The 22,979-nt window shown below is 46.3% G+C and overlaps 5 protein-coding genes across 5 annotated transcripts; 2 read left to right on the plus strand and 3 right to left on the minus strand.

The window, feature by feature from the left end:
* Positions 1 to 378: 378 nt before the first annotated feature.
* On the plus strand, positions 379 to 1,880 carry EDB93DRAFT_1255451 (uncharacterized protein; the record flags this gene model as incomplete). Its single annotated transcript, XM_041453785.1, has 9 exons — positions 379 to 582; positions 640 to 727; positions 776 to 836; positions 890 to 1,071; positions 1,125 to 1,195; positions 1,259 to 1,267; positions 1,330 to 1,543; positions 1,595 to 1,618; positions 1,669 to 1,880. 9 exons carry the CDS (start codon positions 379 to 381, stop codon positions 1,878 to 1,880), a joined length of 1,065 nt encoding a protein of 354 aa, XP_041302522.1.
* A 1,893-nt stretch (positions 1,881 to 3,773) lies between these two features.
* EDB93DRAFT_1177929 (kinase-like domain-containing protein) lies at positions 3,774 to 10,295 on the plus strand. The gene is made up of 30 exons (XM_041450574.1): positions 3,774 to 4,038; positions 4,093 to 4,181; positions 4,233 to 4,377; positions 4,442 to 4,549; positions 4,599 to 4,866; positions 4,919 to 5,032; positions 5,081 to 5,289; positions 5,348 to 5,411; positions 5,458 to 5,632; positions 5,682 to 5,824; positions 5,875 to 6,033; positions 6,084 to 6,205; positions 6,256 to 6,319; positions 6,377 to 6,822; positions 6,874 to 6,903; positions 6,959 to 7,048; positions 7,098 to 7,134; positions 7,184 to 7,204; positions 7,256 to 7,351; positions 7,398 to 7,489; positions 7,541 to 7,670; positions 7,719 to 7,841; positions 7,892 to 8,255; positions 8,311 to 8,486; positions 8,534 to 8,695; positions 8,744 to 8,987; positions 9,034 to 9,378; positions 9,429 to 9,517; positions 9,567 to 9,776; positions 9,828 to 10,295. Exons 1-30 carry the CDS (start codon positions 3,940 to 3,942, stop codon positions 10,106 to 10,108), a joined length of 4,695 nt encoding a protein of 1,564 aa, XP_041302523.1. The 5' UTR covers positions 3,774 to 3,939; the 3' UTR covers positions 10,109 to 10,295.
* EDB93DRAFT_1311475 (glycoside hydrolase family 55 protein) lies at positions 10,080 to 13,759 on the minus strand (the record flags this gene model as incomplete). Its single annotated transcript, XM_041454836.1, has 21 exons — positions 10,080 to 10,479; positions 10,544 to 10,569; positions 10,624 to 10,759; positions 10,808 to 10,884; positions 10,986 to 11,106; positions 11,159 to 11,251; positions 11,386 to 11,474; positions 11,523 to 11,751; positions 11,803 to 12,234; positions 12,283 to 12,327; positions 12,377 to 12,414; positions 12,461 to 12,484; positions 12,544 to 12,615; positions 12,664 to 12,681; positions 12,739 to 12,755; positions 12,810 to 12,980; positions 13,032 to 13,092; positions 13,147 to 13,262; positions 13,311 to 13,343; positions 13,401 to 13,454; positions 13,503 to 13,759. 21 exons carry the CDS (start codon positions 13,757 to 13,759, stop codon positions 10,282 to 10,284), a joined length of 2,307 nt encoding a protein of 768 aa, XP_041302524.1. The 3' UTR covers positions 10,080 to 10,281.
* Positions 13,760 to 16,460: 2,701 nt separating this feature from the next.
* Positions 16,461 to 18,998, minus strand: EDB93DRAFT_1340264 (uncharacterized protein; the record flags this gene model as incomplete). The annotated part of the gene is made up of 10 exons (XM_041455446.1): positions 18,594 to 18,998; positions 17,918 to 18,542; positions 17,810 to 17,865; positions 17,633 to 17,750; positions 17,416 to 17,582; positions 17,262 to 17,356; positions 17,057 to 17,202; positions 16,932 to 16,984; positions 16,829 to 16,843; positions 16,461 to 16,799 (listed from the first exon to the last, which is right to left on the minus strand). The coding sequence occupies exons 1-10, from the start codon at positions 18,789 to 18,791 to the stop codon at positions 16,461 to 16,463; spliced, it is 1,812 nt and encodes a 603-aa protein (XP_041302525.1). The 5' UTR covers positions 18,792 to 18,998.
* Positions 18,999 to 19,160: 162 nt separating this feature from the next.
* On the minus strand, positions 19,161 to 21,450 carry EDB93DRAFT_1311483 (cytochrome P450; the record flags this gene model as incomplete). The annotated part of the gene is made up of 10 exons (XM_041454837.1): positions 19,161 to 19,615; positions 19,666 to 19,788; positions 19,843 to 19,889; positions 19,950 to 20,119; positions 20,174 to 20,276; positions 20,328 to 20,447; positions 20,501 to 20,750; positions 20,807 to 21,069; positions 21,123 to 21,219; positions 21,266 to 21,450. The coding sequence occupies 10 exons, from the start codon at positions 21,448 to 21,450 to the stop codon at positions 19,405 to 19,407; spliced, it is 1,569 nt and encodes a 522-aa protein (XP_041302526.1). The 3' UTR covers positions 19,161 to 19,404.
* Between the last annotated feature and the right edge of the window lie 1,529 nt (positions 21,451 to 22,979).

Genomic DNA, 22,979 nt, shown 5'->3' on the forward strand with positions numbered 1-22,979 from the left:
TCGAGTAGTACCCGATAATTGCCCGATAATGTTTGTTTTGAGGTGTTGATTTTTCCTAGCTTGCGCTCGTATCCGATGCCAATTCCACACTCCTTCCTTCGACACCTCCTCCGCTCGTCACTCAACCTGCATGCATGTGCTGTGACTCGTGTGTACACTCGGAGTGCGGGCTTCAGTCAGCCAAGAGTCCATGTCAATGTCAATAGCCGTTAGAACTCTAATCGATATATCGAGCTAACTTGACGCGTCACATGAAAGGTCATCGATTATTCGGGAACTCGACTTCCGTCCAATTGTTCCGGCATATATATTATATCAATAAGGACAATGCAGTTATAAGCAAGCTTATCTTTTCCCTCGACCCCCAATCACTTCATCATGCCAACTGTGCAACCTCCATGCAAGGTTCTCGTCTCTGGCGCGAATGGCTATATCGCGATTTGGGTCGTGCGTACCCTTCTCGAGAAGGGGTATTCTGTCCGTGGAACAATCCGGTCCGAGGAAAAAGCAGCACACCTCAGGCAACTGTTCAGCTCGTATGGTGATAAGCATGAGGTCGTCGTCGTTGAAGATATCACAAAGGTGCTTATAGACAAGAAAGTCATCGCGCGGGACCTTACTGTGATATATTTGAAATAGGAAGGAGCCTTTGACGAGGCAGTTAAAGGTGTTGATGCTATTGAGCACACAGCCTCCCCCTTTCACCTGAATGCGGATGACCCGGATGGTACATCAACACGAATCAATGCCTTGATTTTTACTCACCTGTTCTTAGAACTCATCATTCCCGCAGTCAATGGCACAGTTGGAATCCTGAAGAGCGCTCTCAAGCATGGGTAGGTGCTTCGTCGTCGCCTAAAGCCGTGCACTGTTAATCATATCGCATCAGGAAATCTGTCAAGCGTATCGTGATTACTTCATCGGGAGCTGCAATTCTGCGTGACACCACAACGCCGTGCACTTTCTCCGAACTGGACTGGAACGAGCAATGTCTGGAAATTGTAAGGGAAAAAGGTCGCGAAGCCCCTAATATGATGAAGTACCGTGCTTCAAAGACTCTCGCTGAGAAAGGTACGGGGTATCAAACATACTCATCATAGGCGGCGATTCTCATATCCCTACAGCGGCTTGGGAGTTCTGGGAAAAAAATAAGGCCAATGTCGGCTGGGATCTCACTGTCCTTAATCCACCTTATGTGAGTTTTTTTTTCGATGTCGGGAGGTCAACCAGAACTCACCCACCCATTTCTCAATGATAGGTCTTTGGGGTATGTCAGAAACGTGCTGCTCGTTGTATTTCCCCCAATTAATTTCACTTCTTCCATGATAGCCCGCTATCGGTGCGGTCCCAGCACCATCCGCATTGGGCACGTCCTCGAAATTGTTCTACAACCATGTCGCCCATCCAACCTCCAGTGGAGCATCAAACGAGCTTCTTGCTTCTGTCGGTACAGCCTGGATCGATGTGCGCGACCTTGCCGAAGCGCATGTCGTCTCGCTCGAGAAGGAAGCTGCAGGCGGCGAACGAATTATCGTTAGTGCAGGTATGATAATTCCGTTCATCCAGCAATGATCAGGCACTTACCTTTTTCCAGGACTTTGGAAATGGCAGGATTTCAGTAGGTGCAATCCGTTGCCGCTGCTTCATCATTCACATGGTATTTTGTAGTTGACGCTGCTAACGCGATCTCGCCGCCACCGAAACTCGCAACAGGTGGTCTGCCGAAGGGCAATCCCGGTACTGGTACTGGACACCCCTCCACGGTACACCTTCTTCACTACAACACCACGAAGGCTGCACGAATCCTGGGGCTCAAGTACCGTAGTATAGCAGAGACGACGAAGGACACGCTGGCAGACTATGAAGCGAAGGGATGGTGATATGTTTCATATCAAGAATTTGAGGCATTTTTTCGCTCCTTAATTGCTTTTGCGTCATGCTTTTCTGAATGGACTTTTTTCTCCTTGATTTGTGATGCAAAAAGTAAACCAAGTCGAAAATAAGTGAGAATTCAGACGACAAGTGGCCTTTTTCCACTTCGAAGCCACTTACTTTAGCCTTTGTTTATTTCACTTTATTGGGTGTGAAAAAGCGACAATAAGTCAAATTAAGTAACTTGTCGTTTTCCTGATGGGCTTGCTACTAGCAAGCTACCTTCCATTCAGTGATGAAAGGAATTGATACATTCATTCTGCCACCAGTGGTAGACCAAGTTACATCGGCGGTGGGATTCAGAACGAACACCTGTTGAGGGCAAAATTATGACCGAGAGGTTCAACTAATTTAGCTACTGGGGGACACGTCATTTCCAAACCCGTCCATATTTGGCAATATAGACTTGCATAGGCTCTCTCCCTGGGTTGCACTTTCCTGTCAAAGTGTTCTTATCGCCTTGGACAAATGGTGGGTATGAGTCACAAAAGGGAAAATAATCCGTCGCTGCCAGTGCCACTGGGGTGAACATGGCACTGGGAGTGGCAAGGATTGTGAGATAAACAATTTGAACGAGCTTCATGGTATGGATTGTATCTGGTATAACTGTGCATCAGCCTACGATGTGACCATGTGAGGAAACCACACACCGACAAAAGTCTGATTGCCCAATGTGCGTGAAGTTGCTATGACTCGGACAAAGTCTTGGAAGAGCTATTATATGTCGGTTCAATGAAATGCGATGATGGTGTTAAGAGGGCTACTTACCGTAACAGGAGGCGTTCAATGTCTGAGACCTTTTCAACTCAACCGCGTTAATTTTATACCTGTTCTCGTTACCACTGAAACTATAATCGGAAGAAGTTTTATAATGAGAAGACATGCAGCTCTGTTGAAATTCGGGCTGAGGTTCCCGTGAATTTTGCTCCGATCTTGCTAAATACATAGCACGTACTGATTATCCATTGCTTGCTAGTTGTAACGTATGGATTCCCGGTTCCAAGTGCGTGCATGCGTATCTGTTGTGTGCTTTCTTTATCATAAATACATGTTGCAAGGCAAATGGTTCGGAGAGTATGTCCGCCTCACCTGTACGTGCACTCACCGCCTCTACCTCCCTCCAGATTTATTAGACTCTACAAATGCTCAAGCATTAAAACGCGGCGCTCCACCTCGGTGATTCAGGGTTTGTCCTTTATGAGACGATTCACGCTACGGTGAGTCAGCGCTAGGCCGAGTGATGTCCTGCTGCAACGACTACGTACCCAGTTCGAGTGTATGCCCACCTATCGCATGGTTCCTTCATCCCATCCTAAATGCGACATTATTGATTTGAGTGCTTCTTCTGCATTGTACCAAGGTCTGTAGTACCGCAGTCAAGCCAAATCATCTATAACAGAGCCCGCAAATCACAGAATAAGCCTGCCCCTGTTGATGGTGTAAATCTTGGTGTATGTTCATTAGAGTTGCATTGAAGTATAAATTTTCACGATTTACCCTAGGATCCACTGAATACAACCACGGCGTGACTCGTGATATCAAAAGGTTTCATGTACGAATCCTAAAAATGATATCAGCAACATCTTTTGAACGTCTTCGGTGATTCGATCGTGACCAGTACGCTGCTTACCCTCATCACATGTGTTCAACATACCTTCTTAAATTCCGATGTCTGAACACCTAGATTTGCGTATGCCACCGGTTTGAATTGGCCCTCAAAATGTCAAGTCGTATTTTTAAACCGTGTAAGTAGATGTTTGTTGACGCCTATTAGGATTAGAAGCTGTTAGAAAATAAAGCCAAACAGCCGTACTGGTGACTCCACATGAGTCGGCCATGAGCCATATTACATCAATCAATTCCTGTTTTTAGAACGCTTTGATCACCACGCCTTTCCAGCACAGAGTTTTGGCCATGATCGCTTGAGGTGCTGAGGTCCACAGGACCCTCATACACGTCTAGCATTACCCACGCGCAACGCGTTCTTGCCTTTCATCCATATTCACAATGGAAACAACTGAAGAACTCCAACAACTCGAAATCACTGCATTAAAATCCATTTATGATACAGATTTTTTTGAGCCCCCACCGCCTAAGGCTTGGAAGGTCTGTCTGCTCATTTTCTTGAATTACTTCGTCAATGTGTATATCCATATCTAGGGAGCCACCAGATTGCCCGAATTCATTATCAAAGTCACCCACCCCGATCCAATTCACGCCTCCAAGGTTTACTTCCACTTACATATCAAGTCAGGCAACCCTGGTGCTTATATATATTTGTCCTAACGATATCTCATCAGACTACCTAAAACATATCCCACCCTTGCAACTCCAATATTCACTATACAGAAGCCTCGCGGTATCGACCATGATCATGAGATAACTCTTCAAAAGGCTATTCATTCTGAGGCTCAGATGCTCCGGGGATCTGAAATGGTCTTCCAGGTGCGCATATATTCACTTGTCCAAGCTGTCTTTGCGTCACTCACAGCGTTTTTGTTGCGACTAGATCATCACATCGGCTCAGGAGTGGCTGTCTGATCACGTCCATCCCGCCATTGAATCCTCCGGCTCTCTTGCCACCGAGATGACGAAGCGTGCTGTGGAAGAAGAGAAGGTATATACGCCATCATTGTCTTACTGAAATGCATTGAGATCTGAATCAGGAACGCAAACGACGAGAGGAGGAAGAGGCTGAAAGGGAGTTCGAGTTAGCAGCTCAACGTGCTGAAGAACTTCAAGAACAGATTCAGGCTGATGCGCAGAGACATATACTTGCAAAGGAGATGCAGTATAAGGCAGCTCGGCGAAGGGCGCAATCTGATGCTACTGAAGTTCCCTCTTCGGGAGACACCCTCACAGAGTCCTTTCCAGATGAAATTGAATTCAGGGGAGTACGTTTCAATGCCGTCAAGATGTTTCATCCGCGGAAAGGTCAGTTTAGTTTGCATCTGTATCATCTAGAATATTTACCTCGTCGAGGAAGAGTGTCTTGGCATCACATACCTTGCAGATCCGTTGTGTGATGACGTGAACGCAACACTACCCCTCGAGGTTCACACCATCAGTTTCAACTCGGACTACTACACAAGCACTCAAGGTCAGATCAATGCGCCTCATTCTAAGGCAACTCCCTGATTTTCTCCAGGGAAGAAAAAGTTATACACAGCAGAAGCTGAAATCCAGAAGCTAATCGATATTCAGCACCCGAACCTTCTAAGTACTCTTGCTGTCAAACTGAACTTTCCTTATTCTGGCGCTCCACCGCGTTTGACCATTCTTTCCGAACAAAGGCCTGCGTTAACGTTGCAAGACGTTCTTGAGGATTGTGAACGTCTTCGAGAAGATCGAGCATCGGTTTGTCATGCAGTCTCTTGAACATTATCGTAGCATTGAGATACTTTGACTCCCCTAGGAATATCTTGGTCAGATTCTGTCCGCCCTAAACGCAGTCCATTCGGCGGACATAATTCACAGAGGTATGACCTGAGTTTTGACCCTACACAATAACTGATATCGATCTAGGTCTTGACATTTCTTGCATTTATCTTGCTACGAGAGAGAATAGAACCCACACCAAGATGGTCAGGATGGGAAAAGTTGGTTATCACGCACGCTTGAAGGACTACCATAAGTCTAATACGTTTGGTAACGGCATATCGAATGTAAACGAGGAAGATTATATACGTCCTACGCCTTGGTAGGTGATGTGGGTACATCAGGGATCTTCATCTGAACGACCATTGCAGGCTATCCAAAGATGTCCTTGAGTCCGTTCTATCATATACTCGGGGACGCGATATACACAGCGTTGGAGTAATTTTCATGCAAATGGTCAATGGAAGAGATGTCATGAGGCAGTTCAGTGATCCCAATGAAGCTGTGCAAGCTGGTAATCCATGTCCTGTCGCTTGTTGTGTGGGAACTTATTTCGCTTTTCAGCGGCTCTTTCTCCTACTCTCCGAACATGTGCGCTGAATATGTTGATGCATGCAAAGAAAGTTTCCTGCTTGAGCCTTTTAGCGGAACTGGCATCAGCAGCGCCTCTCCAATGCCCACGACGAATCGGAATCCCCACATCAATTCCATTCGTTAGTACCGGTAACATTGACAGTTTATTTCCATGTCTTTCACCTCACCTATTCCTCCAGATCTCAGGACGCCGAGACCCAACGGATACTTTGGCTCTCCAGAGAGTGACTACTTCCGAGTTCCTCAGCGCACTGCTCCGGCCAGTCGTTGGAAGGAGGATTGGGAGGAGCTCGAACTTTTGGTATTGTAATGTATATAATTCCCTATTCCCTTGTTGACCCTAGTATCCAGGGCAGGGGTGCCTTTGGATCTGTTGTTAAAGCTCGAAACAAGATTGACAATCGCATCTATGCAGGTATGTGGTTGTGAATTCAAGAAACGGCTATCTAATAGACCTTGCGCCGATGTATAGTCAAAAAGATCCGCTTACGATCAGATAAGGACGACAACAAGCTGTTCCGCGAAGTGAACGCTCTAAGTCGGCTGTCGCATCGTTTCATCGTCCGATATTACACGACGTGGGTTGAGTTCAACGAGTCAAATTCAAGCATAATGTCTTCATACTCTGACACTGGATCTGATTCTTTCACTGAGGGTGCCATGACATCTGTGCCCAAAGCATACGAGAGCGAGACATCTGATCCATTCAAGGTAAAATTGGAAGAGCTGGACGATTATGGCTCCAATAAGACGTCCTTTCCGAGCATCCATTTCACACGGCCCGAGATCAAGAATGATAACCACGAAGATGATGAAGAGGACGATGACAGCGATGGAGATTTTGGAAATCTCTTTTCCTCGGAGTACGAGGATATTCCGAAGGATCCTATCCAGCCCCGAACGTTGTACATACAGATGGTAAGATCTGTACACCATGAGCGTCTCCAATGATTCAATATCTTCTCTCAGGAATTTGTTGAGCGTCAGACTCTGAAAGAAGTGCGACATTCGTTACACAGATTTGACATGAATTGATTGAATGATTGTCGTCTAGCGAGTGGCAGAGGGTTTGTCTGAAGAGGAGGCTTGGCGGTTGTTTTACCAAATCCTCGATGCCTTGGTGCACATGGGTAGCATGGGTATTGTATGTGGAATCTCATTTGACTTTCTGTCTGTTTCTCATGTCACGCCAGCTTCACCGAGACATCAAGCTCACGAACATCTTCATTGGTATGCACTACTCCTACCATCTGTTCTGATATGCTCACCCTTCACTCAGATGGGAAAGGGGACTGCAAAGGTAAGTACTTGAAATGTAAATCTTGAGCACTGGATTAAACGTCATAATCAGTCGGAGACTTTGGTTTGGCGACGTCAAGCTTAGCTGCTGTTGACCCCTCAGATCTATCACCATCTGTTGTCCATTCAGACTGTGAACTGACACTCGGTTTGTCACAAATCGTTCAACAATAATTATCGCTGACACTGAACAGAGGTTGGAACTAAGTTGTACATCGCTCCCGAAGTCCAGTCTAGGAAGCGAGGACCCCGCAATCATAACAAAGCCGACATGTATAGTTTGGGGGTGAGCAAGCTTTGAGAATCCATCGAACATAGCCTTAGTAATTCTTCTTAGATTGTTTTCTTCGAGATGAACTTTCCTTTTTCCACGGGAGCGGAGCGTATAGCTGTGCTCGAAGACCTAAGGAAGCCCGAGGTATACTTCCCTCGAGACTGGGACCTTCACCGTTCCAGCCAAAAACAAAGTTGGTTTAAATCGGTTGACGGTAGTCTAATGCACTGAATCGTTGTAGTTATTTCTGCGCTCCTTCGCCATGACCCCACCGAGCGCCCAACTGCACTGGAGCTCTCACAGAGCCCTCTTCTCCCTCCCAGAGTAGAGGATGAATATTTCAAAGGAGCTCTGCGGATGATGAGTATGTACATATCCGTACGAAGATCGATTATGCTTATGCGCAAGCGGCAGCTAAACCGGACTCTCCATACCACCAGGGCGTGTTGTCTGCTTTGTTTAACCAGCCTGTCAATCATTCTAGAAGCTATTTGTATGACATCGAAGCTGAAATTCCCGAGCACGCGCACCTGAACGACATCGTCGAGGACCGAATCGCAGCCATCTTTAGACTTCATGGCGCAGTTGACATGGAACCTCCGCTTTTACTACCGTTATCGAATGCTGAAGAGAACCAGAACCATGCCACTTTCATTGATCGTCACGGAGAAATGGTTTGCTTGCCAAACAACGCACTAGTACCTTTCGCTCGATTGGCTGCACGAGCCGGCCTGCGAAGAATCAAGCGATTCCATATCACGAATATCTATCGGCCAAAGTGAGTCTCTCCAAGCTCCTTCAAAACGTGTTTTTAATAAGGGTTCCATCTACAGCTCTGCTCCAGGACATCCAAAGGCTACAAAAGCAGCGGTTCTTGACGTCATCACTCCCGATACCAAGCATGGGCTGATGGCAGCTGGTGCCGAGTTCCTCATTCTTCTCAGTAATTGCTTGAACAGTTTCCCAAACCTTGCTCAGAACTACGAGATTCATATCTCTCATTCTAGGAGTATGAAGCCTTTTGTGTTTTCCTGATGTTCACTGACATGGAACTAGTCGCGGATCTTGCTTTGAATCGTATTCCGGAGGAGCTCCGTTCTTCAGTCATAGAAATCATCAATCAGTCGAAGTCTACTGCTCCACAAAAACGAGTATCGCTGTTGAAGAAAGGCCTCTTGAGAAGTACGACAGATGAATTAGAAGCCCTTGCTGAAATAGGTAATGTAAGGACATGTGTCTATGTGCACGAGCTAATTGCAGAAATAGATGAGGACATCGACACTCTTCTATCCAAACTTGAGAAAGTTTCGCCCACCCTTGTTACGGTCATGAAGCCCGCCGTAGAGGAAATCAAGCAAACGATTCAGTTTGCCACATCAGCGGGCTTCTCTTCCCCCGTCTTCTTCCATCCATTGATGTGGGGCGCTCATCACATACATTTCAAGGAAGGAGTGCGCATTGAAGTGGTCAGACGAACTAGGCGGCTGGACGTTCTTGCTGCAGCTGGACGGTATGTAATCTGAGGTTGAAATTGGTGTTGCTTGACATCTATATAGATACGACAATCTTATTGCTCAGTATTCCAATCCGAAACCTAGGTCAGAGCCTATCTGTGCATTCGCCGCACAAATCGCTCTTGAGAAGATTGCAATGGTCTTAGCGGCCTTCCAGAGCACCTCTATCAAAGCACTCATTAAGGAACAGCGGTCATTCGGTTTCTGGAGCCCTCGGAGATGCGACGTCTACGTCCTTTCATATCAGACAGGCTACTTGCAGGACCGTTTAGAAGTTGCTTCTTTATTGTGGCAAAACAACATCAGCGCAGATATCATGTATGATGCTAATCTCATGGAACCTGAACTTGAAAGTCATGTCGACCTGTGCGCACGCGAAGGAATACTGTAAGTTAAAAACATAATAACTCAACATCTACGCTGACGTTTGGCATAAGATTTGCCATTTATCCTCGACCCCGCACCGTGCGCCGCGAGCAGGCCGCTTTCAAAGTGAAAAGCATCTTGAAGGGCACAGTTTACGAAGGTTTGGATTCTCTGAACTTTTTCATCTTTCTGGGCTAATTGAAGAACAGTTTCACGTCAAGATCTTGTCGGCTGGCTTCAACACCAAATTGCTGAGCAGAAACGCGTAGATTTGGCTACCTCAGGCTCACCTGGCTACCCTGATACCCTTATGGTTCTTGCACCATCCAAGGACGCATCTGCCCCTGAAGTACAACTCATTCTACCCGTCGATGCGAAGAAGCAGAAAAAGCATGTCAAACAAATCCTTCTCGATCGAGGTAATGCCAATTACAGATTTAGTAATTTCAAGTCGTCTGACGTTTGTTTAGCGTACGAAAGGGTCGGGCACCTTAAAACAGCAGTGCAGAATGGGTTGCCGATGCTTGCTGTTGATGTTCCAAACGCGGTCTTTGATACCCTGATAAAGAATGCCTCCTGGATCACTGATGAAGAGACCTGGAAAGGAATTACAGCGTCCATGCCAACTATTCACATGGCGTATGCTCAGCAAATTCGTGAAGCAGCTGCTAAGCGAAAAGCTGACGGATTCCCTTACTTGCTCTTGTATGCCACACGAGAGGAGCGTATGCAAATTCTTACTCTCAACTAGCTCTGTTACAACAGTTTCCCGGAACTTGTTTACCTTTCTTCATGACACCATCTACGAAATTTTCGTGTAGTTATGAATTCGGATGCTCTCGCGCAGGGACTACAAGTGTATTACTGGAACCAAACTTCTCGTATAATGTTTCGAAATATAGTACAGTATTCAATTGGACTTTCCTACTTGTTCCAGGCTGTGAAAGTTTCTTGGAACCCATCGGCATTATCGCTAGAGCGGATGACCCCATTCTGTGATACGCTGAGCTGGTAAGTAATACCTATGGTTGATACACTGTATGCAGTGACGTTTGACGCGGAATCGACGTTGAAGATTTGGGCTTGGCAGGTGTTGTTGGTCAAACAGTTCTGGCTATAATTCTGAACGAACAATCGATTTGGATGAGCAGCGAAATATCAATATCAGATAGCGCAGTCCACTCACTTGGAAGAAGTTATAAAAGCCCGCTCCTGTATGTGTGATTATTAGAGGCGTGCAAGAGCAGACAAAGTTGGAGTGAATACCAAATATGATGATGTTGTTTGAAGACTGAATGTACATTCCCCAGGCCATGTTGATCGAACTCGAAAAGATAGGGTCATTGTAGGATGAGACAGTGCTATAGGGTGCTGGCGCAGCCGGAGAGGGTTGGTAATATGGCTTGAGCGGCATAAGATAGAATGAACATGATAGAAAATCAGTCCATACCGTTTCAGTCTGGGCAAAGCCGATATAGTGGTTCTGAGCGTTCACTAGGCTATATTGGTACAGCGCAGCGTGTTCAGCTACTTTGATAAGCATTGTGATGATGTCCCGGTCTGGTGATCACTCACAAGCTAGGTCAAGTTGTCAGGGCAAGATTACAAGAGCCACAAAAGCCACGCACATGTGCCAATAAGCCATACCGGACCAAGAGACTCGGAAAGAATCCCGCGACCCGTGAAGATCGAGATGTCAGAGGAGCCGGAAGTATCAAGGTCGTGGTCGGCAACCCAGACCCATGTACCCTATGCGACAATATCAAATTAGAGAAGTTTGAGAGGCTTTCAATCCTCATACTTCAAGATATGCACTCGATCCAGAAGTCAAATGGATCCCAAGGAAAGCAGCCTGGCAGGCACTATTGACAGAGCCTGAGGGACATTGCGAATACTGCATATTCGTTCCGGCAGCTGACAAGGAAAAGTCAAAACGCTTCTCCATCAGTAAATCTCAAGAGATTTACCACCACCCAACCTGTACCATCGTCGTTAACGCATCTCAAATTTTCACAAGAGAACCAAAACCAACCTAATATGGCTATCCCACATTCCTGCAGCTGCTTGCTGACCAGATGGATCATGCACGTTCCACTCGATCATTATGGCACCAGGAGCTGTGAAAGATCAGCTTCAGAAATAAGACAGATCATTTCCATGCGTACTAGGACCTGCAGTGGTGAAGACCATATCGCTGATCTCCAGGACACCTTGAGAGTTCGCTGCACCTGCTTTAATAACCACACGAGGGTTTTTCTGATCGCTGAAAGCACTCCCACCAGCCATGATGACTGACCAGGCTTCGCCGACGATCTGAGCTCCGGCGGGGATGGTGATGGTATTGGTCACATAATACGTTCCTGCATCGAAGAAGATGATCTTGCATCCAGCGTACTGATGAAATGTGTCAACTTGATTTCGGCGGGGCAAGGTAACAAAACACACCTCATTAAAGACGTTTTGAATAATGGCAGTGTCATCTGTGTAACCGTCGCCTTTTGCACCCTGGCTCTTCATGCTGATGAATTGATTGACGGCGTAGTTCGCATACTGAGGATGAGCCTTTCCAAAGATTCGTCCAGCGCTATCCAAAAGTACAGAGGGCTTGTTCGCAGATACGATGTTTCCTTGTACAAAACTCTTGGACCCACTGGTTCCAGAATACACGTTTCCTTGACCCCAGGAAGCGATTGTCGTGGTACCACCAGCAAGAACGGTGGTTCCGTCTGCAACACCAACTGCAGTGGTAACATTGTTCAACTTAATGTTATTGAGAACGAGGGAGCCGGCCAATCGACCATTGCTCGCTACCGAAGAGCGAACGAAAATGGGGGTATTGGTCACAACTGCATCGATGATAGCCTCTGAACCGACGGTCTAGAGAGTATTCAGCTACTTGCAAATGCAAAACTTGTGAAGGCGAACCTGATTGCTTATTGTCGTTCCACCGGTAGCCAGGTCAAAGCCGAGCTGTTATCTGTCAATTCTCTGTGGTAATATTTACAAGTTCAACGCATACTTGACAATTGTTGATCGTGACTCCTTGAAATGCGAATCCTGGAAGAATGTGAGAACTGCATAGCTTCAATAAGCTGATCGTTACCCCAATTCCAGATGCCAGAGACAGCTGCCGATCGATATGTGTATTCAGTATATGACAACATATTGATAGACGAGAGAACAAACCAGTTGCGGCATTATTGACCGTCAGATTACGAACCGTAAACTGCTGGTTACCGACTTGGATTCCGTACTTTCCTGACAGAATGTTACAAAAAAATCACTAAAGCGATGATACGGATTTACCTCCGTTGAATATGATGTCTGACATGTAAATTTGATATTCTCATTCTTGTATGAAGACAGATTTATAATGCTCACCTCCCATAAAACCACCACTGGTAGTGATAGGTTGGGAATCAAGAATCAAGATAAGAAGGCGAGTATCTCACCTCCCATTCTCCATGAACATTCCTTGGTGTTTGTTATTAGAAGCAGTGGACATCTCGACCACAATATTGATGAGCGAAGTGGCTTGCGAAACCTGCCAGTGCAAACCAATTGCAGAAGTCGATGCAGGGATTTGCCTAAGGTCGATTATCAAGTTGCGAATGGAACGATAGCTAGACGTTCATGAGCTATGCTGCACCGTTCGGAGAAAAAAAATGGCGCACAAGTTATTCTGGTTGGTGAACCATTGAGCGCCCCAGCCATTGGGAATGTAAGGATCAGCATCTGGGTAGAATTTATGTAAGACGGCGTCCACACTGAAAATGTCGGATCAGGTACCGATGACTGCAAATCCATTGAAAGACGAGTTGGCAAGGAGAGTTGGAGGTTGCTTTGCATCTCCGATAATCTGAGTGTAGTAGTATGTGTCAATCGCCGAGGAGACGAGGTAAGTCCTGTCCGTTGGTCAGCAGGCATCTCTTGATGTGAACGAACAAACATACCCCGCAGGGAAATACACGATAGCCGGAGTAACGCTAAATGCCACAATCGGTCAATGTATTCACGAAGAATCAGCGACGCTTTGCACTGACGTAGAAGAATCACAAGATCCGCCGCCGCAACGTCCACCGGAGGACATGGCCGAGCTGGAGATACGAGTAAGTTAATGCTTGGGATAAACAAAATTAACCTGCTTGATAGCAGCAGTATCATCGGTGAAACCATCACCCTTGGCTCCGAAATCCTTGACATTCCTGAAAACCTGGTAAGAACTCGGGTCTGAGTTGAAAGCCGAAGTTCCTTGATGCTTGATGGTCTGAAACCAATACGGATCACCTGGACCCGCTGTTCCACTACCCAACGGTGCTGAGCAGGATGTGCCCAACCCAGAGACGAGAGCGGATAACGCTAACAGTGCACTCAACAGGAGAAACTTTGAGTAATGCGCCATTGCTTTCTTGAGGTGATAAAATGAAAGTACTGAGGAAAGTGGGCACAAACCAACACCCCTTTTATATTGCTGAGGACAATGAAGTAGACAACTAGCAGAATTGGGCAACCTCATGATTAGCTATACCTCAAGAGCCGACAGGAGGGTATGGAGTTAATGAACAACCCCATGACATATACTTCCGAACAGAACGCTTTCATTTTGGGGAATCTGACCCCATATGATGGCAAAGCTTATAGCAAGTGTACCATGAGGTACCACGGAACTACAGTTCGTCCATGAAGGTGATTCCTACTAACACATGAAATATGCATTTCAATACGTTCGGAATGGGCTCACCCGGTATAACATAGCCCTTCATTATTACCACAAGAGACACTTGACAATACTAACCAGCAGATTGCCAGAATCCCAGACTTGTAGTACTTGTATTCTTGCTTCGCGTATGTTGAACATCAGCTCGTCCCAGATGATCTGGCAACCGAACCCGTTGTGCAATTAGATAGAAGGGCACAGCGTGTTGGAAACTTCAAGGCCATCCGCGAGCAATTCGTGCACCTGAGAACAAAGAAAAGGGTAAGAATATGCTTCACTCGCTTCTAAAGCTGCTCGAAAGTCAAGACCAAAGAGGTAATGTAATGTTGAAGCTTTGCTTTTGAAACTCCGCGGTCCTTCAACAGGAACGATAATCACAATTCGTTTCCCAGTAAACCCTCCTAGACGTCTTTCGTTCTGAAAAGACATGGTGTTCATCATTCTGCAAGTGTTCAAGGTCGCCAGCCCTTGCACTTGATGCTTATTCGTTTACCGGATGAACACGATGTCTTCAGGAAGTCAATACACCAAGACAGCTTGTCTTGTGACGAGTGAGTGCCCAGAACTTACCATGATTCCGGATCCAGTCAGGACCTCCTGACAATTGCCAGCCCGGATCTGTTGGAATAGCAACATAACAGTAATCACACAGACGCTTGCAGCATCGCGGGTTGCCAGTGCACATGAGCTTTGTCCCTGATAGTATCCCCTAACTTGTCGACTATTCAAGGAAGACCTTCCCTCCTTCTAATACTGCTTCATCCCCTGAGAATCGATCTTCGGAGAGATCCAAGTCAGCATTCAGTTTTTTCAGTCTTTTCGTTAACCGGATACCGGTACCCTCGCTTTGACATTCCGCAAGTGGTGAGTATCTTGCAGTTGATGTTCGACGAGTCACAAGTCGTCTGAGTCACGAGTCGTCTTCCGACTGATCTTTATTGAAATCAGGAAGCTGTCCCACATTAGGGGACTGGACGAGATTAGGTGGATACCAGTATATCTTCAGCAGTATTGAGAGGCAATCTTGAAGACATCATCTTCTGCCAGCAAGGGACCGCATGTAACTGGTGCAAGTGTAGTACAAAACAACACTGATACTCACTAGTACTGTGTCACTCGACAGGGTCACAAGATTTCTGGTCGTGTCGACTTGCCAGTTCCGACCGATGCAGGTAATACTTTGTAGGCAGAAAGCTCGGGCCGATCGAGGAAGGCGCACAATGATAGGCACTCTTGGCTTAGAATGGTGCCGTTTATACTACATCCTTTGTTTTTTGGCCAGTCGAGGAGGGAAAAGTACTCTGCTTTTATGTCACATTGCAAAACGCTCACTACATTACTTCCTAAACCAAGCTATACCAAAATGCACGCACGAAATGGACCATGATGGACGCTTCCGACAATACATAGTCTCAAAAGGTTATGTACATATGCCATGGCTTCTTTCGTATGCCATAAATCCAACCTGGGGAAAAACATAACCGACAACGGCTATGGCCCATGGGTATGCAATAACATTGTCTTCGAATACCCACCTATCTATGAGCGCATTCTAGGCCTTGGGTTCTAGGATTTGAAAAGCCCAGAACAAATATCCGGGCAGAATCATTTGCTAGATACTATCCTGGACAAACCATGATTAATCTGTAAGTTCAATACCACTGAAATGATCTGACAGCTGACAGCCTGCCAAAGCCAAATGGGAAAGACTTGAGACGGGGACAAATGCGCCCGGGCCCGTATGGTTCAACCCACTCTGGGGGTTAAAGTTTTCGGGGCCAAAAAAAGCAGTTGCATTATGAGAAATAGTAGCCCACAGTTCAAGGAAGGTAATGTGTAATAGGCACTGTTAGGGAGGACGAATCAACAATTGCACAGTAGCATATTCTGTACGACGGCGGCAGCCTGAGAGGTTTCGACCGATGATGACTTTAGCTTGGGCATCCTCCTTGGTCCATCATCGCCTAGATTTTGGTTCATCTGGTGTAGGAGTACTTGCATCTAGTATGGTGCTCGTGTATTCGGCGACGTCATTGGATTCCCTCCAAGTGTGTTGAACGATAGTAAACGGTCACAATTCGACTTATTTGAAAGTCCGAGCAGTGAAACTTTATTCTAGCAGTACCATAAATTCGTACTCACTGGCAAGGCTGCAAGCGCAAACTTGATCAAGTCTAGTCTAAGTGAATATGAGTCTAAATACGAGGTACAAGAATAAATACACCTCAGCGAGTAGGAACAAATGCTGAGGGACCGCGCGAAACATGGTTACATAACGGTGGCTGAGTGACGAAACTCAATTCTGGGTGAATCACTGTATAGTACCGTGACCAAGAAGCAAGAATCACAGAAAGAGTAATGATGAACCTAGATGTTAACGCCAGTTTCACATCACATCGTCACGACCGTGGTCAACGTGATCAAGGCAATCAGTGGAATCCTTCAACTCTTCCTGTTCAGGTATCGTCTTCGAAAAACAGACATCAATCATGCCTGCGCTGCGCAGGTTAGCCTCTGTCGGATACTCCACATCTTCTAGAACTTCGTTGACAGAAGCTGAATGACGGCCCAGCCACAAGAGTTGCAATACACCTGTCTTCTCGATGGCAGCTTGACTGTTGCTGGATACGCTATATGTTCTTGTCATATATAAAGCGAATGCCATCATGATCGCCGACGCAGATATCGCACAGGACAGCTGAATTAATTCATCTCCGATAAATTTCTATGGCGTGGATACTATCGCGGACTCACAGGAAGAATATTGATCTACAACACGGTTCATCAGTCAAATGCAAAAAGGTCCTGTGCAGTCCAAACCGACATTGAGACGTAGACCAATTATCTCCTAGTCGACATAGGTCATTCCGTTCCCAGATGGAAGTCCTCCATTAGACGAGCCTATTTTCCCTGCTAAATGTGGGGCATAGCATAAGCAAAAGTGAAAGCAGGACAATGCTGGCGAAAGTCGGGTCCGCTTACCTATCCAGATGATTTGAGCGGCTACTTGTGCAATAGCAGCTTCGAGTTTATCCGGGCTCAAAACAGCGGTAGGAACGGGAAGACCCCACAGCGAAGCTTGGGAATACTCGGCGGTGAGATTTAAGCCTACCAATGACATGATATACCTATAAAATCGAACCATAGGTAAGGGATTGCAGTGTAGGAGTGAAGACAAGGTCTTAACTCATCCGCTATTGAGGGTTCGGAAGTGACATTTCCTTCCACTACTTCCGCAAATGAGTACCCACTGCTGCTCGATAAAGCCAGAGCCTGACCGATCTTGGGTATGTTGTACATCATCAAACTGTCTTGACCACTCGAAATGAGCTTTGACACACCACGGATTGCCAATCATTAGATGTCCATGTGTTAGTCTCCCATGGCTGCCCAGATGATTGCAAGGCAGACACGGGATTCTGCAAACTGTCGGTTTGCATGTCCAACACTACTCCTGCGCTCATGGTCGATAACGAGCATTGTATAAAATAGACTTCGAGGACCCCCGCTGCAAAATATCTATGTTATCATGGAAGTATTACAAAGAAGCCGACGCACAAGAATTCCTCATTTCCCAAGGTACTGGTACAGCGAGCGTCCCTTGCACTGAGGGATCTATGTCTAATAGTGTAGACACCATCAAGACGACGCCAGCCTGGTTTTGAATATTGAAGGCCTGATGTGAGATAAATGTCAGGCAGTATTCACGACGAGATGGATTCAGAGAAGCCTCACGTCGCTAGCATTTGGAGAAATGGGTACGGGGTCAACCACTTGTATCAGGTCCGACCCTATGGACATTTCTAAACACGAAGAAACCCATTCAAAACTGTGATGACGTACAGGGAACACCCTGTATGAGAAATTGAAGCAACGTTTCACCGCCAACAGAAGAATATGCCATGATCACCGGATAATTTTGAGTGTAATCCACAGAGTACGTTATATTGGGAAGTATTCCGCAACGCGATGTTATCGTTGTTGCATTTACGATCGCATTTCCTGATGTAGCATTTATTTGTGGGGTGTCGTAGACTGTAGTATTGGATAATCCAGTAAAGGCCACTCCAGGCAATTGATTCAAAACCGGTAAGGATGCAGTAATGGCAGACCAGTTCACGTCATATATGGAGGAGTAGCTTGAATTGGCAGGGAAATATGCTAGGTTGTCCGGCCATGCCAGTGTTATTGGCACAGAAGTCGTTATGATTGTATTGAATGTTTGTAATTGTAGAAGACTGGAAGAGGTGACGTGTAGCACAGAAATGCTTGCAAGGTAGACCGTTACAGCAGAAGTCATCCACCATGAGGCAGGGATGCCAATTTGTTGCCAGACACTACTGAGTGCAGAGCCGATGCCCGCCCATGCACCAGAGATATCGTGAATGGCTGTCAATTTCTGACGGCGTACTAGCATCCTTGAAATTGCTAGCCGTTGGATGAGGAAGAGTAGGACAGCCGTGTAGATCTGGATGAAGCCTTTTGATTGGTACGTCTATCAGCCAAAGAGGTCACATACTGTGTAAAAGGCTTGCAGTGAAACGCTCAGTACCACAGACCAAAAATTGCTGGTCGTTGGCGTATATGTGAGGGTTACATGATGTTCCCAATGAGATATATAAGAGATGACAAGGACAACGTGTATCCCGACCAGTATGGCATGCAGAGCGTAACACGTAGAACATGATCTATCGAAGAGCATTTTCAAGTGAGACATCAGTAAGGCTGTCGGAACAGATGGGATTGGTATTTAAGGCAATATATTGTTGAGTATCGCAATAATCAACATAAAACTGCCGACCACTTTCATGGGGAATGTCTGACATTGAAGAAACACCGACTGGCAAGCATGCGGGCGTGGTAGCCAAAATAGCTCTACAGTGAGCTTTTAGTTGAATAAATGTAAGAAAAAATGCGGATGCAGTGTCAAACACAAGCTGTGCCATGCCAAATATCATGATGCGGACCCAGCCATGAGAACAGACGGGTGCAATATCATATGCGGAAGTGAAGGACGGTTTCAAAGGTGATGCTCGTGCATTGGCATCGCTTGACCTTTACACAGTATGTTTTCGCCAGCTAAAGATGACTGTGACACGCACATAAATTGTCCTGAGGTAAAAAGTATGATCATACTAAATAGACCTTCCTACCTAGTTGATAAAGATAATCGCAGACAACACGTTTTCGCGCTCTAAGTTAATCAAGTCAGGCTATTTGTGAACACCAGTAGAACCAAGCTAGGCGTGCGATGCGTAAGAGTAACCACTGACCATTATAGTGGACGGGCTTCCGACAATACATAGTATCAAAAGGTCATTTATATATATCTAGGATTGCCCCACGGCTTCTTCCAAATGCCTCACATCCAATCTAGGGGAAAACAGGGCCGAAAATGGCCGTGGGCTTCTAATAACAGCGTCTTCGAATGCCCACCTATCTATGGGCGCATCCTTGACTTCTAAGATTCGAAAAGCCCAGAACAAATATGCAAGAGTGATCAACATAGAATCACTTGCTAGATACTGTCCTGGGCAAACCCTGATTTATCTGTTAGTTCGGTATATCACTGAATCGATCAGACGACTGACCGCCTGCCAAAGCCGAATGAGAAGGACTTGAGATCCTGACGAATGCGCCCACATGGTTCAATCCATCTCTGGGGATCAAAGTTTTCGGGGTCAGGAAAAGCAGTTGCATCACGAGAAATAGCCCTGTAGTGTGCAATAGTCACCAGTAAGTTAGGGATGACGAATCAACGATCACACCAGTGACAGCCGTAGACTGTTGCTCCAGCAGGGACCCATAACCCTTTCTGTACGCACAAGTATCAATCCGCAATCTTATATCCAATCCAAGTTTCAAAAACACCAACCCATACTATATCCTTGGTGGCACGATGGGCAAAACCTGTGCCAACAGTCAAAAGTCGCTGACAACGAAAGGAAGATGTTCTACCGAGCGGGACGGTAGGCCTCCAGCGTAATGATTCATGCATAAACGCGCGCAACTCAGTAAGACATTGGACATCTTCGAAAGATGGAGCTGTGAGTAAGAAATTGAGTATTACCATACCCGAACCATAAAAGCGAGACATACCTCGTTCTCTACCCACGACTGCATCTAGCTGTTCTTGTACGCGCGCTTGCGCCTCGGGATGACAAGCCGCAGCCAGGACAGCAGTGTTGATGGCCGCAGAAATCTAAGCATGAGCTGTTCATTCCGCTCACCAATCAAGACGTCAATTATTTACATTGTCAACAGCGGCACCAAAAATCGTCCCCGCCAGAGAACACATCTCAGTTTTCGATAGCTGATGCCCATGTTGCTCAAGAAGTGTACGCATGAAAGACGGCCCAGCGATACCACTTGCCTGAAAGAGATATCAGGGCACAAAACACACATCGCAATAGAAACACGAGTCACTATCTCATTTTGTACCCGCTCCATCTGCCCTAGTACCAGCTCATGCTCTTCACGAGACCAGGCCTTCAACTGGAGTCCATACCAAGGTACGTACCGCAGGATAGGGATGCGATCAACCAAAAAAGCACCGGGTTGCATAACAATTCCAAAACGTTCTGCCGCAAGCTTCATCCCTACTACCTCAGGATCCGTGTTCGCGGTCGGCATCGACTTCCCATATGTCATACGCAGGATGACCGAGTTCGAAAATCTACATTGTGGCGGTTTGGCAAAATCAATAACTATAGGAGGATACTAATAACCCACCGTTTCACATGTTCCTGGTGTTTCTCTGGTGCTTTCAAAACATCGCATACAAGCTGTTTCGCATCTTCTAATAATATGTCTCGGTACGCTTCTATTGCTCTTGGTTGTAACTGTGCCTGTGCTGCTTTGCGGAACCGACGGAACCGTGACCCAACAGGGATAAGGACAAGACGCATACTTTGAGAAAAAATTTCCCCAGCAGCTATGGCCTGGGGGCGGTCAACGAGAGCACTCCCTTCTTTCTCCATAATATCGTTGGCTGTCTAGAGGGCCGTGAGTCCTTGTGAAGCATGGTATCCAACAACTGACCACGTACTTCTACACTTCCAATGATGACTGAGACTTGATTTCCCTGACATACAGAGACGACCGGTCCATATTTTTGTATCCATTGCATCATTGTAGGAGTCACACTGAAGCAAAAATTGAGCAGTTTGTTGAAGCACAAACACGACTCACTTGTTTGATGGAATAGCACTGTCCCAGAACCAAGTTTTTGGAGGTCCAGGAGGTAGCGGGAATGCATGTTTGGCAAATAATCTTGCTCTGCAGTATTGGCCAAGCACAACAACAATCACTACTCCAGCGAAAACAAAGGTATATGCAGAACAGAACGACTCTGAATCGAGCACATCGACTGTCATGATTAGCTACTATGGATTGAATAATCACAGTTTGAGTGAGAGATTCGTCGACCAAGTTTGTGCTGCGTAGTAGCGGTTTGTTCAGCCCTGGTTTAAATAAGTATGTCATGCATTTTGTGGGCAGGAGTCCGAAATCCTGCCAGCTGGTTCTGCCAGGCGAATGGCATAGATTGGCAGACACCAATCGGCTGGCGTAATTCGGCAGGATGTCGACATACAGACGATTACATGTCCTAATTCTTCAACTTACCATATGGCCATAGTGAACCTTTCTGGAAACATGTAGTGTTTTTGCATTAGATACCCCAGTCATGGTAATTTCAATCATGGCGAGAAGGCCGACAACCATTCAATTCTGGTAGTAACCGGTCCGGTAAGCTCGGATTTTCTTCGCATCTAAGGTTGCGATGTCCGGCCCCCAAACCATCTTGTAAAACGATAGACGCGTTTGAGGCACTGGTAAAGGTTTGAGTAAATCTTCGTTACCATCATGTTCATCAAAGGGCCTTGCCGCTGATGGCCATGATGATTCGTCCACGTCATGCACGGGCCAGTCACGGGACCCAGCCAGGCATCGATGTTAATGTAGCTGCCGACCTAAAAGTCAATTTTGCGTGGGCACTACCACTCACACCTCAGACGCAGAACAATGATGGCGACACAATTCTTGGAGGTCCTGACTTGATGAGACCCGGACAGCATTTTGCCCTCCTAGAACACGAGAAAGAAACCATGGAACGTGACGACGCTGACTCGGAGATCACGGTAGTTGATCACACGACCCATGGGCCATTTGTCATACATGCATGTTTTGAAAATCAATTTTGCCAAGTGGCACTTCGGTGTTGCCGTGTCCGGAATTGCCCGAACTTTTGAGTCTAATTTCGTTTTGTGCTTCTTCCTCATACTCAGTCATCATAGCAGGTAAAGTTTTGTGCAGCGCCCTTTTACTCAAGGAGGAAAACGGGTCACCGTTTGATATGAATGTCCCTCATGTCGGTCCTCAACAAACTATGCTGTCCTTTGGAAGCCACTGCATTCCCCACATCAACTTTCCGTTTCTGCAGAGGGAGAGTTGTCAGACGACCGGACGCTACTAGTGTCGTTCCTCACAAAAAAAGGGACACCTAGAACGCTACGGTTAAGCAAAACGGTGCTAAAGCAGAACTTTACCAGCCGGATCAATGACGAAGCCCGCGCCATACTGCTCAAATCCCCACGTCAGGCAACGATCTCATCCATAGACCCCTCAGCTCCGCCGAAGAAGTTCGCGGAGAATAACGAATTACTGCCAAGATGACACAGCTCACTTATATTTCAACTGTTTACCTGACACGTCGCACTCAACAAATGTTTTTGAAGCACTTCAACGGAACCATCAGCAAGATGCAACGAATCAGTACACCACTTCCCATTGACATGACCAGCGTTCACGCGTCACTGAAACGTCATGCGCAAGCGAGATCGTCCCACGACGATGCACCCTCAAATATATTCTGAACGAAAGGAAATGAAGGAAAGCGGCCCTA

This window comes from Suillus bovinus, assembly GCF_016758785.1.
Source record: "Suillus bovinus strain UH-Sbo-P2 chromosome Unknown EDB93scaffold_93, whole genome shotgun sequence".
In the NCBI taxonomy this organism is placed as follows: domain Eukaryota; kingdom Fungi; phylum Basidiomycota; class Agaricomycetes; order Boletales; family Suillaceae; genus Suillus; species Suillus bovinus.